At 55.0% G+C, this 14,533-nt stretch overlaps 2 protein-coding genes across 2 annotated transcripts in view; both read left to right on the forward strand.

Annotated features, from left to right (window-relative positions):
- Positions 1–1,132, forward strand: part of RANGAP1 (Ran GTPase activating protein 1) — a 23,615-nt gene extending 22,483 nt beyond the window's left edge. Inside the window, exon 16 of the mRNA XM_006917386.3 lies at positions 51–1,132. Coding sequence (XP_006917448.1) covers positions 51–120 — 70 coding nt within the window. The 3' untranslated portion in view covers positions 121–1,132. The remainder of the gene's footprint in view (positions 1–50) is intronic.
- On the forward strand, positions 700–13,395 carry CHADL (chondroadherin like). Its single transcript, XM_015593532.1, has 6 exons — positions 700–740; positions 7,666–7,767; positions 9,340–9,517; positions 10,049–11,743; positions 12,339–12,505; positions 13,134–13,395. Exons 1-6 carry the CDS (start codon positions 700–702, stop codon positions 13,393–13,395), a joined length of 2,445 nt encoding a protein of 814 aa, XP_015449018.1.
- Positions 13,396–14,533: the final 1,138 nt, after the last annotated feature.

Genomic DNA, 14,533 nt, shown 5'->3' on the forward strand with positions numbered 1-14,533 from the left:
TCCCCAGGCCCCAGGGGCCGCCCCACCCACTGACCCTTCTTTTCCCGCAGGCCCAACGGCGCCCTGGAGTCCTGCTCCTTCGCCCGCCACAGTCTGCTGCAGACGCTGTACAAGGTCTAGGGCTAGATGCAAAGCATCCTCTCCTCGACTCTCAGCCCGGACCAGTGACTTGGGAATGGACTCAGATGAAGGACTGGCCAGAGGCAGAGAGGGTCTTTGTCGCATGTGTCGTGTCAGTCCCCCAAGCGTGTGTGTCGGTGTGGTGCACGTGCCAGTGTGTGCTTCCTGTTGGGGGTGGGGTTTTTAACATCTCCCTGCTGGGCTGGCCCTGGTCCCCTGGAGTGGAGCTTGCCCCAGGCCAAAGGGCTGCAAGTTGCCAGCTGCTCTGCCATTAAACTCACCACCATCTGAGGGCGCTGCGCTGATCTGTGCCTCAGGTTGAGGTCCTGGTGGCTGTCCCACCCACTTTGCCTTCCTTACTCTCCTGGGCTGTACCAAAGCCTGGAGAGTTCCTGTCTGTGAGCTGTTCCCTCCCTCTGTGTTGTGTCCAGGCTGTGTTTCCCACCCTGCCTGGGGCCACTTGGTGGCTACCTCTGCTTCCTTTCACCAAGCCCTGATCCCACAGCCACCAGTCCCCACCATCCATCCGTGTGGTGCTGAGCCCTTGGCGTGAGAGGCAGAGACAACCGTGGTGGGGCCATGGGGTGGTCAGCAGAGGGCAAGACCGCGGTGCCCATGCCGTATGGATAGGACAGAAGCCAGTGGGCAGGCACCAGAGGGCCCTGTAACAGGAGTTGCTTGGATGGTGCTGGCTCTGGACCCAGGGGTCCCTCCCCGGATGCTAAGAGGATGTCTGCAGCTGGCCTGGGGGCCGAGCTGGAGGGGGCACCTTAACAGGCCCTAACCTGTTCTCTGCCAGGGGCGGGGCAGGGGCAGGGCCGGGGCAGGGCCCACTGCTGCCTGACTGCATACCGGGGCTCTTGAAGGACCTGGGGCAGGGTAGGGACAGGGCTAGAGATGCCCTGGACTGTCTCTTGGCAGCCCTGAGAACCCTGTGCTTTTCCTTTCGTGCTGTTTGTGTTCGGGCTGCGCCTGAGGCTCCACAAATAAAGTCGTGTGTGGCAACAGTGGACACTATGAGTGAGCCAGTCTCAGGACCTCAGTGCCTGGGGTCCCACCTCAGCACGGGCACAGTAGCCCTGGCTCAGTCTGTGAGGGCAGTCTGTCTGGCCAAGGAATCCCCATGCCAACCTTGTCATCGCCCAGGGCAGGCCTCTCCCACCCAGGCCCAGATGCCTCTTCTGCTCTGGACATGCTGGCTCCCCTGACAGCTGGGCGGGTGATGCCCAGGGCAGGGCAGTGACCCGGGGCAGGGGAGCGTGGATGGATCCCCTCTCCCGTCAGTAATGTCCTGAGTTGGGCCTGTTGCCCCTTCCCAGCCCACCTCACCTTTACCCAGTCTGGGCCACAGCTCTGCTGGTCCCTGGATTGCTCCATTTATGGACCTACCTGAACTAAACACTGTCCACATCTTGCCACAGGCCCTGCTGGCTACACAATCAGGAGCCCCTGGATCTGGCTAGCCAGGTCACTTCAAAGGGTTGGCCTGGAGTGGAGGGCACCTCCCTCAGATTCTTTCCTCTCGTGGCCACATGGTGGGAGGACAGCCCAGCAGACCCTCATTACCACTTACCCTAGACAGCAGGTGCACCTGGGGAGCGGTGTCTGCAGAAGCGAAGACCTCTGCGCAAGGTCGTCTCCACGGGCTCAGACCATCCACTGAGAGAACCCAGCTTGGAGAGATGGAGAGGTCTCTCCGAGGGTTTTTTGGGCACAGCATTTCCTTGTTGGCTATGGATTACTCAAATGGCTTCTTGGCCAGGTGGCAGAGATGCCTTTCCCTGCTCCTCCTCATACCGGGTGATATGGCAGGATGCAACTGGAGGTCCGGCCAACTCCAACCCTACCTCCATCCGGGCCCTGTTGTGAGCTCCAGGGCCGCAGGCGCTGACTTTGGGGAGCTCCCGGTCTGGTGCAGGAGACCAATAACCATGAGTCACTGTGGGGACGGTGGTCAGTGAGGTCAGGGAAGACCACGAGCTAGAGCTGCAAGGACTGGGTCTTGAGGTTCCAATAGGACTCATGAGCGACGTCTGACAGATGGAGGAACTGTGACTCGGGGCTGTGCAGGGGCCTGTCTAAGGTCCTCTGGCCTGGCTCCTTTCCCTCCAGGCCACCCTGGGCTGGCCCTTGTTCCCACCTAAGTGATGCAGGTACAAGCTCCAGCTCAGGCTGAGAAGGGAACCGCAGATCTCATTGAACCTCATGACAGGCTCGCGGTGCCTGGCTCCTCAAACCTGCACGATGAGGAAGGTCTGATTGTTCCCAGCAGTGCAGGCCCTGACTGCCCCAGCCCCCAATACCTCAGCGGTCGGGGGGCCCTGACCAGCTCCAGGTGCAGGGAAGGGCCTGGGCCCTCTAACTTGCTGCTTAACTGAGAAAGTTACAGCTTTTGGAATTTCCCCCCAGACTCAAATGCTTCCTAGAACTACAGCCAACCCTAAGATAGCATTGGTTCCAGGTCCCTAAGCACCACAATTTGGGGACTGAGATCGGAAATGCCTCTGCCTGGGGCCCCACATGTGAAGGGCCTGGTGCTGACCAGGCTGTTCCAACTAAACAACTGCCGGCTTGGGTGTAAACCAGCAATCCCATTCTGAAGCTTGGACTAGAAAAGCCCCAGGCAGCCTGGGCGAGGGCACTACTAGCAGTTCATCTGTTAACAAGAACCTGGAAAGGACTCACAGGCCAGTTTTGGAGAGACAGAGCAAGAGCCAAGCCACAAGTGGAATGGTGACAACGGTGGAAATAGCTGTGGTTATGCGTGTGCCACGCACAGCGCGGATGGGCCCGTGGCAGTGAGTAGAGTCTTGGTGATGCTGTTAGCAAAGAAATGCATGTAGACACGTGAGTCCATGGTGATGCTGTCAGTAGAAGAGCTAAACCCAGCATTGACGATAGGAGTTAGTCCAGGGAAGGCAGGGGACAGGATGGGGTGGACCAGCTTTCAAAGCGATCCAAGTCCATTCACCTAACAACCATATTAAAAAGGAAGTAAAAACATAGGAGAGCATTTTTGATAATAAACCATAAGGAAGTCTGCCTATATCAAAGAATGTAAAGCAACAACAAAATGGGGGGAAAGCAACAAATAGCATAAAACAAAGACTAGAGGACAGACATCCAACAAAATTGGGCAAAGGATATGAATGGGAAATTCATAGGAGAAGAAACCCATAAAGCAAACCCCAAAAACATTCCACCTCACTGGTAATCAAGGGAGTGTGAAATTCGCCACACAGACTGGCAAATATTGTTGAGGTGACACCAGGAAAGAGACATTTTATACATTGCTGGAGGAATGTCACTTAATAAAACCACGTTAGCAATTGGGCAGATACTAAAAACATCGGGAATGCATGTAGCTTTGGCCCCAAATTCCATTTCTAAGGATCTACTTTAGAGAAACCTGCACATTGTGCACAAGGAGACAAGTAAAGGGCAGTTGGATAAGGGTTACTAGAACATTGAGGAAGGACCTAAATGGTCGTCGGTAGGAGAATGGTTAAACCATAGCATGTGCGTGCAGTGATTGTGTGGCAGTTAATAAACTAGATGCCAAGGCTACCTGCATCCACATGCATGAATCTGGAAAACCTGAATGAAAAAAAGCAAATTGCAAAACAATATACACTGATACATCATAAAATGTATTGCCATATATTACAGTAAAATTGTGCTACCTCATGAAAGTGGTTGCCTTTGGGTAGAGAGGAAGGGGAGAGAATGAGATGGGTGGGAAAAATGGCAGGGGCGGGGGCTTCAACTGACCCTAACCCCACTTCTGGGTATGTACCCCAAAGAAGCAAAAGCAGGGTTCCGATGTCATACAGCCATGCACACAGCAGTGTTAACAGTAGCCAAGCGGTGGAAGCAGCCCAGGCGTCCATCAACAGATGAACAAGAAAAATGTGCTATGTATATACAATGGCATATTATTAGGCCATAAAAAGGAATGACATTCTGACACATGCAACATGGATGAACCTTGAACTGTTGTGCTAAGTGAAAGAAGCCAGATGTGAAAAGGCAAGTAATAGGTGATTCAACTTACGTGAGGTACCTAGAATAGGCAAGTTCATAGAGACAAAAAGTAGAAGAGAGGTCGCCAGGGCCAGGGGGTGGGGGTGGAATGAGGACTTAGTGTGTAATGGGCACAGAGTTTCTGTTTGGGATGATGAAAAGGTTCTGGAAATGGATAGGGGTGATGGTTTTAAAATAACATTCAGAATATAAAGAGTTTCTAAAAGACAATAGAAAAATTAGCAAAAGGCTAGCATGGGCACTTCACAAAAAGCATATGAGAAGGTCCTTAATTTCATCAGTCTTCAGGGAAACACGTATTAAAATCACAGTGTCACGCCATTGTATCCTCACTAGACAGGCTACCAAACAGGAGATGATACCCAGCGTCAGTGAGGATGTGGAGCAACTGGGACTCTCTTATACCACTGGTGAACGTGTAAATTGGTATAATCACTTTGGGAAACTGGTCGGCAGTGTCCACTGAGGCCAAAACAAGCATATTCTAAAAGTAGCAATTCCATCCCTACCTAGCTGTATCCTGACGGAAGCGGGGTGTGCTATGTTTACGAAAAGATGTGCAAACATGGTCAGCAGCCGATCCCGTCTGATCTCGGAAGCTAAGCAGGGTCAGGCCTGATTAGTACTTGAATAGGAGACCACCTAGGAAGACCAGGTGCTGTAGGCGTAAAAAAAAAAAAGAAAAAAGAAAAAAAATGATCAGCAGCACTTCCTATCAGCCTCATCCTGGAAACAACCGAAATGTGCATCAAGAGTAGAATGGATAAAGAACTGCAGTACATTTCAGAGAGCTAGAGCAAATAATCTTTTATGGAACCATAAAAGACTCCGAATAGCCATGGCAATCTTGAGAAAGAAGAACAAATTTGGAGATATCACACTGCCTGATAGCAAACTATGCTATAAGGCTATAGTAATCAAAACAGCATGGTACTGGCATAAATACATGCATCGATCCATGGAACAGAATAGAGAGCAGAGAAACAAATCCACGCCTACACACTCAATATATGGCAAAGGAGGCCAGAATATACAGTGGGATAAAGTCTCTTCACTAAATGGTGCTGGGAAAATTGGACAGATACATGCAAAACAAAACAAAAACTAGACCACCTTCTTACATTGTATACAAGAATAAACTCAAAATGGATTCAAGACTTAAGTGTGAGACCTGAAACCATAAAACTTCTAGAAGAAAACGTAGGCAGTAAACTCTGATATTGCTAACAGTAATTTCTTTTTGGATATATCTTCTCAGGAAAGGGAAACAGAAAAAATAAATGAATGGGACCACATCAAACTAAAAAGGTTTTGTACAGCAAAGGTAGCCATCAACAAAACAAAAAGAAAAGAAAAGATATTCGCTTATGATACATCTGATAAGAGATTAATATCCAAAATATATAAAGAACTCCTACAACTTAACAACAAAAAAAAAACAATCCAATTAAAAAATGGGCAGAAGACCTGAACAGATATTTCTCCAAAGAGGAAATACAGATGGCCAATAGACTTATGAAAAGATGCTCAAGGTCACTAATCATCAGAGAAATGCAAATTAAAACCACAATGAGATACATCTCGCACCTGTCGGAATGTCTATCATCAATAAAAGAACAAGTGTTGGCGAAGATGTGGAGAAAAGGGACCCCTCATACACTGTTGGTGGGATTGTAAATTGGTACAGCCACTATGGAAAACAGTCTGGAGGTTTCTCAAAAAATTAAAAATGGATCTACCTTTTGACCCAGTGGTTGCACTTCTGGGTATTTATCCAGAGAAAACCAAAACAATAATTCGTAAAGATCTATGCACCCCTATGTCCATGGCAGCACAATTTACAATAGCAAAGGTATGGAAACAGCCTGAATGCCCATCAACAGACAATTGGTTAAAGAAGTTATTGTTCATATATACAATGGACTATTACTCAGCCATTAAAAAAGTTAAGTCCTACCATTTGCAACGACATGGTTGGATCTAGAGGTTATTATGCTGAGTGAAATAAGTCAGAGAAAGTTAAATACCATATGATTTTACTTATATGCAGAATCTAAGGAACAAAAAAACTAATCAAAAACAGACTCACAATTTAGTGACGGCCAGAGGGGAGGAGATTTGAGGGGCTGGGAGAATGGGGTGAAGGGTTAAAGAAGTACAAATTAGTAATTGATAGATGGCCATGGGGATGGGGAGCATAGCATAGGGAGTACAGTTAGCATTAAGGAATCGCTAGGTGGGGAACCAGAGCGGGGAGAGAGCAATCAGGGGGATCATTCTATAAACTACATAAATGTCTAACCAATGTACTGTATACTTGAAACTAATAATAAAATTAAAAAAAATAAATCGTGGTATAGTGAGGTGCCAGCAAAGCAAAGGTGGGAATGGTCAACCCAAGCCGGGAGGAATAGTTCAGTATTGACATCGTTTAGAATTTCCAGTGCATGACGATAAGAAGCAAACCAACTTTAAGTCAGTCCCACTGTATTTAAATTCCCTGCGGATGATGCTCCCCCTTGCTGTTTACACCTGGGCGGATCGCTCTCCCGCCTCGCCCCTGTGCCACTGTCATGGAACATTTACAGAATGGAATGCTGGGATGCTATAGAAAACGGAAAGTGAACCGATTTTTAAAATATGGATCACCAGCGTTGAGTGAAAAAAGCCAGATATAAACGTTCGCACTGTGATTCATTGATAAGGAATTTGCTAAGAAAGTTGTGTGTGGTGTGGCACTATTTCTGGTTAAAAACAAAAACAAAAACAAGCCAAATGGAGTCATGAAAGATGCAATTTCATCGGAAACACAGATCTGAAAAATAGGATACAGAGATATTTGCTATGGTCCGGATGAGCTACTTCATTTTTTAAAATGCACATGTGTCCAGGAGGTAACTATCTGTATATTTTTTTGCAACTTTGTAAAAGCAAAAACTTGGAGGCAACAGAGATGAATGGCCAAGTTGAGACGTTTATACCATGGAATACCATACAACGGACAAATGAATGTGACTAAGAATCAACTTGGATCGCTCCCAAGAATCTGATATTGAGCGGAAGAAAAAAAAATTGCAGAATGTCCTATGTACAGTATTAAACAATGTAAGTAAATGTATAAGAAGCACAAACAGAAAGGACAGACTTAACCATTCTTGAGCACCTACTATATGCCAGGTGCCTACCTGAACCCCCACAGCAGCCCTCTGAGCTAGTTACTAACAGTATGTCTTTTTCACAGAGTAGGAAACAGAGGTGCAGCCTCACCTAGGGTCCCACAGCCATAAGTCCCGCAGCCCTGAAGGCCCCTGCCTGCCAGGCTGGCCCCAGAACTCGGCTGCCCAGACGAGGCAATCAGGCCTGGGCTGAGATCCTGAGCTGTGCTGGGCAGAAGTCCCTGTAACTCCAGCCGCTGCTCCCGCCCCTGACTGCCCCTCCTTCGCCTCAGCTCTGGCTGGGCTGCCCACAATACCTCCCATTCAGCTCTGTCCCCACCGCCAGGCCTGCAGGCGCGGAAGGGGGCTCCCGCCAGCATCCAGACGCCGGCTTGTTCCTTGTGCTGCACTTCGAGGCCAGGCTGGTGGTGCGAGGTGGCATGGAGGGGTGAGTCTTTGGGTACTGTTGTGCCAGGGGTCTTAGAGAGCTGAGTGGCCGCAGGCAAGCCCCTGCCCCTCTCAGGGCCCTGGAGAGGCTGGAGGACAGGAGCTCTGGGGTCTGCCTGGGCATTCTCCAAGGGGTTCCCCCAAAATAGGTTCTGAGGAAGGTGGTGTATGGGAGTGTGGCTGCTCCTGTGGGCCAGTCCCTTGCGGGGCTTGTCTGAGAGTTCAGCAGCCCTCTGAGCCATGGACACTTGTCCCTCAGGGATCTGTCCCCGACCCCCACAGCCCCCTCCCTGGCTCACCCTGAGCCTCAGTCTCACCACGGACTGGAGGATGCCACCAGCCCCAAAGCAGGGGCTGGATCCTAGGACCCTAAGGAGACTGAAAAACGGATGGTGACAAAGCAGTGAACAGAAATGTGGGAGGCTCAGGTAGGGGCCCAGCCCGGGGATCAGAAAAGGCTGCTCAGAGGCCCCGACCGAGCTGAAAACAGAAGGAAGAGCTGGAAGCGTCAGGTGTTGCTGGCAGCCAGGAGGGAGCACTGTGCTCACGGGGAGCCAAGGGCCACACGGAGCAGTTCTAGCGCATTCCTGGTGGGGAGTCAGGAGCTGGGACGTTCCACGGGCAGTGGGCAGTGAGGAGGTGCTGGAGGGTTTTCAGCGGGGGTGTCAGAGCCTGTCTGTGTTTTGGAAGTTCTCTTTGGTGGTCGGTGGTGAGCGGAGCTTTGGGAAGGCCAGGGGACCCCCTGTGGCAGTGGTTGTCCTAGTGAGCAGCAGGCAGTGGCTTTAGTTGTGATGTGAAGAGGTCCAAGTGGGTGACGGATAGATAAGTGTGTGTGGGGGGAATTGGATAGGTGGGTGGATAGGCAGGTAAATGGAGAGACCTTGTCCAAAGCACAGCCCCAAACCCATACCCTCAGTTCCCCCACCCAGTCCAGGCCAGGCGGGTGACATTAAGATGAAGGAAGGACAACAGGAATAAACAGGAAAGAGGCCTGAGCTTCCAGCTCATCTGTCATCTGACCAGACAGTAAAGCTCCTCAAGGCTCTGGGACCCCACAGTACCTGGCCCCTCAAATCTCACCCCACAACCCAGGCTGGGCCTAAATCCTCCCCTCTGGCTGCCAGGCCGTCCTCTCGAGGTGGTTGCCATCACGCTCCCTGCCACCGTGGGACTGGCACTGCATCTGTCAGGACCGGCTGCTTCTCTTTCCGCCACCGACCTCGCACTGGGAGGTCCAGGCCTCCCCCTGGACCCGGGAGCCTTACCACAGCCTGGGCACGGCCTGAACCCCAGTCGTTCTCTCATTTAGCAGGGCCCCACTCAGCGGCTGGGCAGACAGCCAGGGGATGCGCCAGGTCGCCTTTCTGAGCCTCGGTTTTCTCCAGCGTCTAACAGGGCAATAGAACCTCTGTGTACAGGTGGGAGGGGACGAGGCTCAGGGCAATGACACATTCCCCGGGGCAAAAGAGGAAGATGGCCGAGGGACTCTGGGGACTGGAGCCAGGGCTCCACGAGTGCATAGTGTGGGACGCTTGCCCCTGTGAACAACGGACCCCCCTCCCTCCCTCTCCAGGCCCCCGAGCATCCCCTTGGTCCTGCTGCTTCCTCTGCCGCTGCTGCTGGGCCCAGCTTGGCACGCAGCCGCCCAGCGGTGCCCACAGACCTGCATCTGTGACAACTCCAGGCGGCATGTGTCCTGCAGACACCAGAACCTCAGCGAGGTGCCCGACGCCATCCCCGAGGTCAGCAGGGTGAGGGGTGTGATGGGGGGGAGGACATGGGAGGAGCCTGAGCTGGCACGGGAGGATCTGCCACTGCCTGGCTGGGGAACCTTGAAAAGTCACTTTTTCTCTCTGAGCCTCAGTCTTCACATCTGTAAAATGGGAATGATAACCAACAACAGGGAAACAATCTATTTAAAATCCTATGTGATTGAGGAAAAAAATCCTATGTGATTGGAACAAGTAGATAACCTATAAATACTGGATTAATTACAGACTCTGTGGCAGGGAACGGGGGTCATATATGGTCTCTGCTCTATGGCGTTAAGAACTAGCGGGAGAGAAAGTAAATGGTCAGTGACAATTCAATGTGAAAAGTGTTAGAGTGGGGAATACCTGGGCAGCAGGAGAGGAAGGCTTCCTGGAGGAGGTGTCAGTGAGCAGGATGAAGAGAATGAGGCGAAGGTGAGGGGTGAAGAGTGTTCCGAGAGGGGAAACTTAGCAAGAGCACAGGTCACAGCCCCTGTGCTGCTCAGCCTCCCCTCCCCTCTCCCCGCCCAGCTCACCCAGCGGCTGGACCTCCGGGGCAACGTGCTGAAGGTGATCCCTCCAGCTACCTTCCAGGACCTGCCTTATCTGACCCATTTGGACCTGCGGCACTGCCAGGTGGAGCTGGTGGCCGAGGGTGCTTTCCGTGGTCTGGGCCGCCTGCTTCTCCTCAACTTGGCCTCCAACCGCCTGAGCGTGCTGCCCCAGGAGGCGCTGGACGGGCTGGGCTCACTGCAGCGGCTAGAGCTGGAGGGGAACATGCTGGAGGAGCTGCGGCCAGGGACATTTGGGGCACTGGGCGCACTGGCCACACTGAACCTGGCCCACAACGCCCTGGTCTACTTGCCTGCCATGGCCTTCCAGGGGCTGCTGCGTACCCACTGGCTGCAGCTGTCCCATAACGCCCTCAGCGTGCTGGCCCCGGAGGCGCTGGCTGGCCTGCCCGCCCTGCGCCGGCTCAGCCTGCACCACAACGAGCTGCAGGCCCTGCCCGGGCCGGCCTTGTCCCAGGCCAGCAGCCTGGCCCGTCTCGAGCTGGGCCACAACCCATTCACCTACGCTGGCGAAGAGGACGGGCTGGCGCTGCCTGGCCTGCGGGAGCTGATGCTGGACCACGGGGCCCTGCAGGCCCTGGAGCCCAGGGCCTTCGCCCACTGCCCACGCCTGCACACCCTGGACCTCCGCGGGAACCAGCTGGACACTCTGCTGCCGCTGCAGGGCCCAGGGCAGCTGCGCCGGCTGTGGCTGCAGGGGAACCCGCTGTGGTGTGGCTGCCAGGCCCGGCCGCTGCTCGAGTGGCTGGTGCGGGCACGTGTGCGCTCGGACGGTGTGTGCAGGGAGCCCCAGCGCCTGCGAGGCGAGGCCCTGGATGGGCTGCGGCCCTCGGACCTGCGCTGCCCTGGAGACGGGGCCGAGGAGGAGGAAGAGGAGACGGCGGCCCCGCTCCCCCGCGCCCCTGCCGGCGCGCGGGAGGAGGAGGATGGGGCCGCCCAGCCCTGCCCGCGCGCCTGCGCGTGCGTCTCGGAGTCCCGGCACAGCAGCTGTGAGAGCCAGGGCCTGCGGGCCGTGCCCCGCGGCTTCCCCAACGACACCCGGCTCCTGGACCTGAGGCACAACCACTTCCCCTCGGTGCCGCGAGCGGCCTTCCCAGGCCTGGGCCAGCTGGTGTCGCTGCACCTGCAGCACTGTAGCATCGCGGAGCTGGAGGCTGGCGCCCTGGCGGGGCTGGGCAGCCTGCTCTATCTCTACCTGTCTGACAACCAGCTCTCAGGCCTCAGTGCTGCCGCCCTGAAAGGGGCCCCCCGCCTCAGCTACCTGTACCTGGAGCGCAACCGCTTCCTGCAGGTGCCTGGGTCTGCCCTGCATGTCTTGCCCAGCCTCTTCTCCCTGCACCTGCAGGACAACGCTGTGGACCACCTGGCACCTGGGGACCTGGCAGGCGTGCAGGCCTTGCGCTGGCTCTACCTGAGTGGGAACCGTATCACACAAGTGTCTCCCGGGGCTCTGGGCCCAGCTCAGGAGCTGGAGAAGCTGCACCTCGACAGGAACCAGCTGCAAGAGGTGCCCACTGGGGCCTTGGTGGGGCTGCCTGCCCTGCTGGAGCTGCAGCTCTCGGGGAACCGGCTCAGGGCCCTGCGAGACGGGGCCTTCCAGCCCGTGGGCCGGTCGCTGCAGCACCTCTTCCTAAACAGCAGTGGACTGGAGCAGGTGGGCCCAGGGGCTGGTGGCCGGAGCGGGTGGGCCCAGGGAGTAGGGGCGGAAAGGCAGCACATAAGCGTTCACTGAACAAACACTGCTGCCTTTGCAGTGCCAGGCCCGAGACGGGCATGGCAGGGGTGGAAAGGCAGCACGTAAGCAAACACGGCTTGTTGTTCACTCAACAAACACGGCTGCCTTTGCAGTGCCAGGCCCGAGACGGGCATGGACACTCTAAAATCAGCCAGACTGCGCCTGCCCCCAGGGAACTCAGGCGTGTGTGACAGAGCAGGCGGGATTCAGTGCCACAGGGAGAGGTGTGGGTCCATGGGTCACCAACTATTGTAGACTTTGAGGGCAGGGCGGAACCCCCAAGAAGCTTTGCCATTATTGGGGGGTGGGTTCAGGCAAAACAGTGAGAACTATGAACTGGGGATCCAGGTGACTTGCAAAGGGCAAGTGCTTTGGCATCAGACCAACCTATGTTTCCAGCTAAGCACTGCCTTTCCTGCCTGGGCCGTCTTGGGCTCCCCAGTTCCTCCTGTTGGGGGGACCTCCCTACCTGGCCTGACAGGAGCTCACATCCGGGCATGGCACCTCCTTGCAGATTTCTCCTGGGGCCTTCTTGGGCCTGGGGCCCCAGCTCCAGAGCCTACACCTGCAGAAGAACCAGCTGCAGGCCCTGCCCGCCCTGCCTGGCCTCAGCCAGCTGGAGCTGGTGGACCTCAGCGGCAATCCCTTCCGCTGTGACTGCCAGCTGCTTCCACTTCACAGGTGAGCATCCCCACACAGATCCGCAGCCGGGGACCCACAGCTGCTCTCAGCCCAGTGCCCAGTACCTCCCCAGGCTGCCACACTGGCCCAGCTGAGCAGCTTTAGGGGGCGGGGTCCTGCCAGGGCCAACTACCCTTCCTGGGGGAGCCAGCGTGCATGGGCTTGGGGTGGACTTCTCTGAGCCCTGAGCCCTAAGCCTAGTGAGGAGAGACTGAATCAGTGTGCGTGGGCACGTCACATAATTACATGAGAAAGCAACGAGGACTTGGAGTCCCACATAACCAGCCGAAATCCAGCTCTGACTTGGGCCATGTAACCTCCTGAGTAGGTCCTTCTGTAAAGAGGATGACAGCAACCGTGCCTGCCTCATGGCGGTGGCTGGAAAGAGTTATGTTGACTTAGTGGTGTGTGTAGGTTGGATCACCAGCCCTCCGTTAACTCTTACAGACGGAATCTGAGGGTGGCAGTGATTTGCTCAGGTCACGTCATCAGTGAGCGGCTGAGCCAGGACTGTCCCCAGGGTCCGCTATCACGCACTAGGCCCCCCTGGCCCAGATTCTCAACGACCCCTGTGCTCTCCTCAGAAAAGCTCAGCACGGCAGGTTCCCCGACTCTCTTCCCTCCTCAGGTGGCTCACTGGGCTGAACCTACGCGTGGGGGCGACGTGCGCCAGCCCTCCGAGGGCCCGCGGCCAGCGGCTGAAGGCTGCAGCTGCTGTCTTTGAAGCCTGCCCGGGCTGGGCTGCCCGGAAGGCCAAGCGGACACCCGGGGCCAGGAGGACCCGCGTACAGGGAAGGCGGCGGAGAGACGAGGTGGGCCACGAGGCGGGCGCGGGGACCTTGGTGGGGCACGGGTTCCGAAGCTCCCGGGTAGCACTGACGTGTCCGTGAGACCCATCCTGTTGTCACAGTGATGACTGGATCTCTGTTGTCTCAACCACTTCCCACCCTGACCTCAAGGGTCTTGCTTGTCCCTGGGTCGGAAAGAGCCGCTGAGCGGGCGTGCCGTTGGCACCGCCACCCACTGCCTGTCCACCCGGACAGGCTGGACTTGACTCTGCATCACTGCACCGCCCCATTACGTTCACCATCCTAACAAATCCATTCACACTCAAATCTCAGTTGTAGCGAAACCTCGCAGCACATCAGAGAAGAGTGAGTGGGCTGGGGGCGCCCCTCCATGTGGGAGCCCATGCTATGGAGTGAGGGGTCCACGGGGGTGAGACCAATCCTTAGAGGAAAATGAGGACAGAACAGGTGAGCACTGGGAGGGTGAGGACTCTGCCTGCTTCTGGACCTGCCTGTTAAAGGTTTGGGGTGTCTGGGGACCATCAGATGGTGCACTAGTTCCCCAGGGCCACTGGAACGAAGTACCACAAACCAGGGAGCTCAGAACAGAAGCGTATTGTCTCACTGCTCTGAAGGTCAGAAGTCTGAAGCCAAGGCGGGGCCGAGCTCCCTCCAGTGGCTCCAGGGGGACCCTTCCTGCCCCTGCCGGCTCTGGCGGCCCCAGGTGCTCCTTGGCTTGTGGCAGCACAGCTCCAGATCCTGCCTCCACCTTCACATGGCAGCTCGTGTCTCTTCACATCACTTTCCCGCTACATTTTTGTGTCCCATTTTCTTAAGGACACAAGTCACTGGATTAGGGCTCACCCCAGCGACCCCGCTTTACCTCTGTGAAGACACTATTTCTAAGTAAGGTCTCATTCTGAGCTATGTCTTCTTTGGAGGGACAGGATTCAACCCACAGCAGTGCTCCTCATGGGCGCAGGGTGGGAGCGAGGAAGGAACCCCGTGCTGAAGGCGAAGTCTGCCTTAAAAGCAAGACCTGGAACTGGTGTCAACGACAACAGCAACATTAACGCTGGCAGTCGCATGGCACTTTCTGCCAGGCACTGTGCTAACAGCAGCATCAGCACGTCCCCCCGTCAGCTCAGCTGGGAGGGGGTTGGCGGCAGTGCATGTGCACACTTGGCTCGAATAGCTCTAATGGGTCCACCTCCAGAACAGTGTTTAGTTCAAAGGGTTC

This window comes from Pteropus alecto, unplaced genomic scaffold (assembly GCF_000325575.1).
Source record: "Pteropus alecto unplaced genomic scaffold, ASM32557v1 scaffold157, whole genome shotgun sequence".
Lineage (NCBI taxonomy): Eukaryota > Metazoa > Chordata > Mammalia > Chiroptera > Pteropodidae > Pteropus > Pteropus alecto.

Bases quoted from the DNA above. Each gene is read 5' to 3' on its own strand.
- CHADL (XM_015593532.1), top strand. From the start codon at position 700: ATGGGGTGGTCAGCAGAGGGCAAGACCGCGGTGCCCATGCC. The intron at 7,768-9,339 runs GTGAGTCTTTGG...CTCCCTCTCCAG, and splicing joins GTGCGAGGTGGCATGGAGGG to GCCCCCGAGCATCCCCTTGG. The intron at 9,518-10,048 runs GTGAGGGGTGTG...CTCCCCGCCCAG, and splicing joins CCATCCCCGAGGTCAGCAGG to CTCACCCAGCGGCTGGACCT.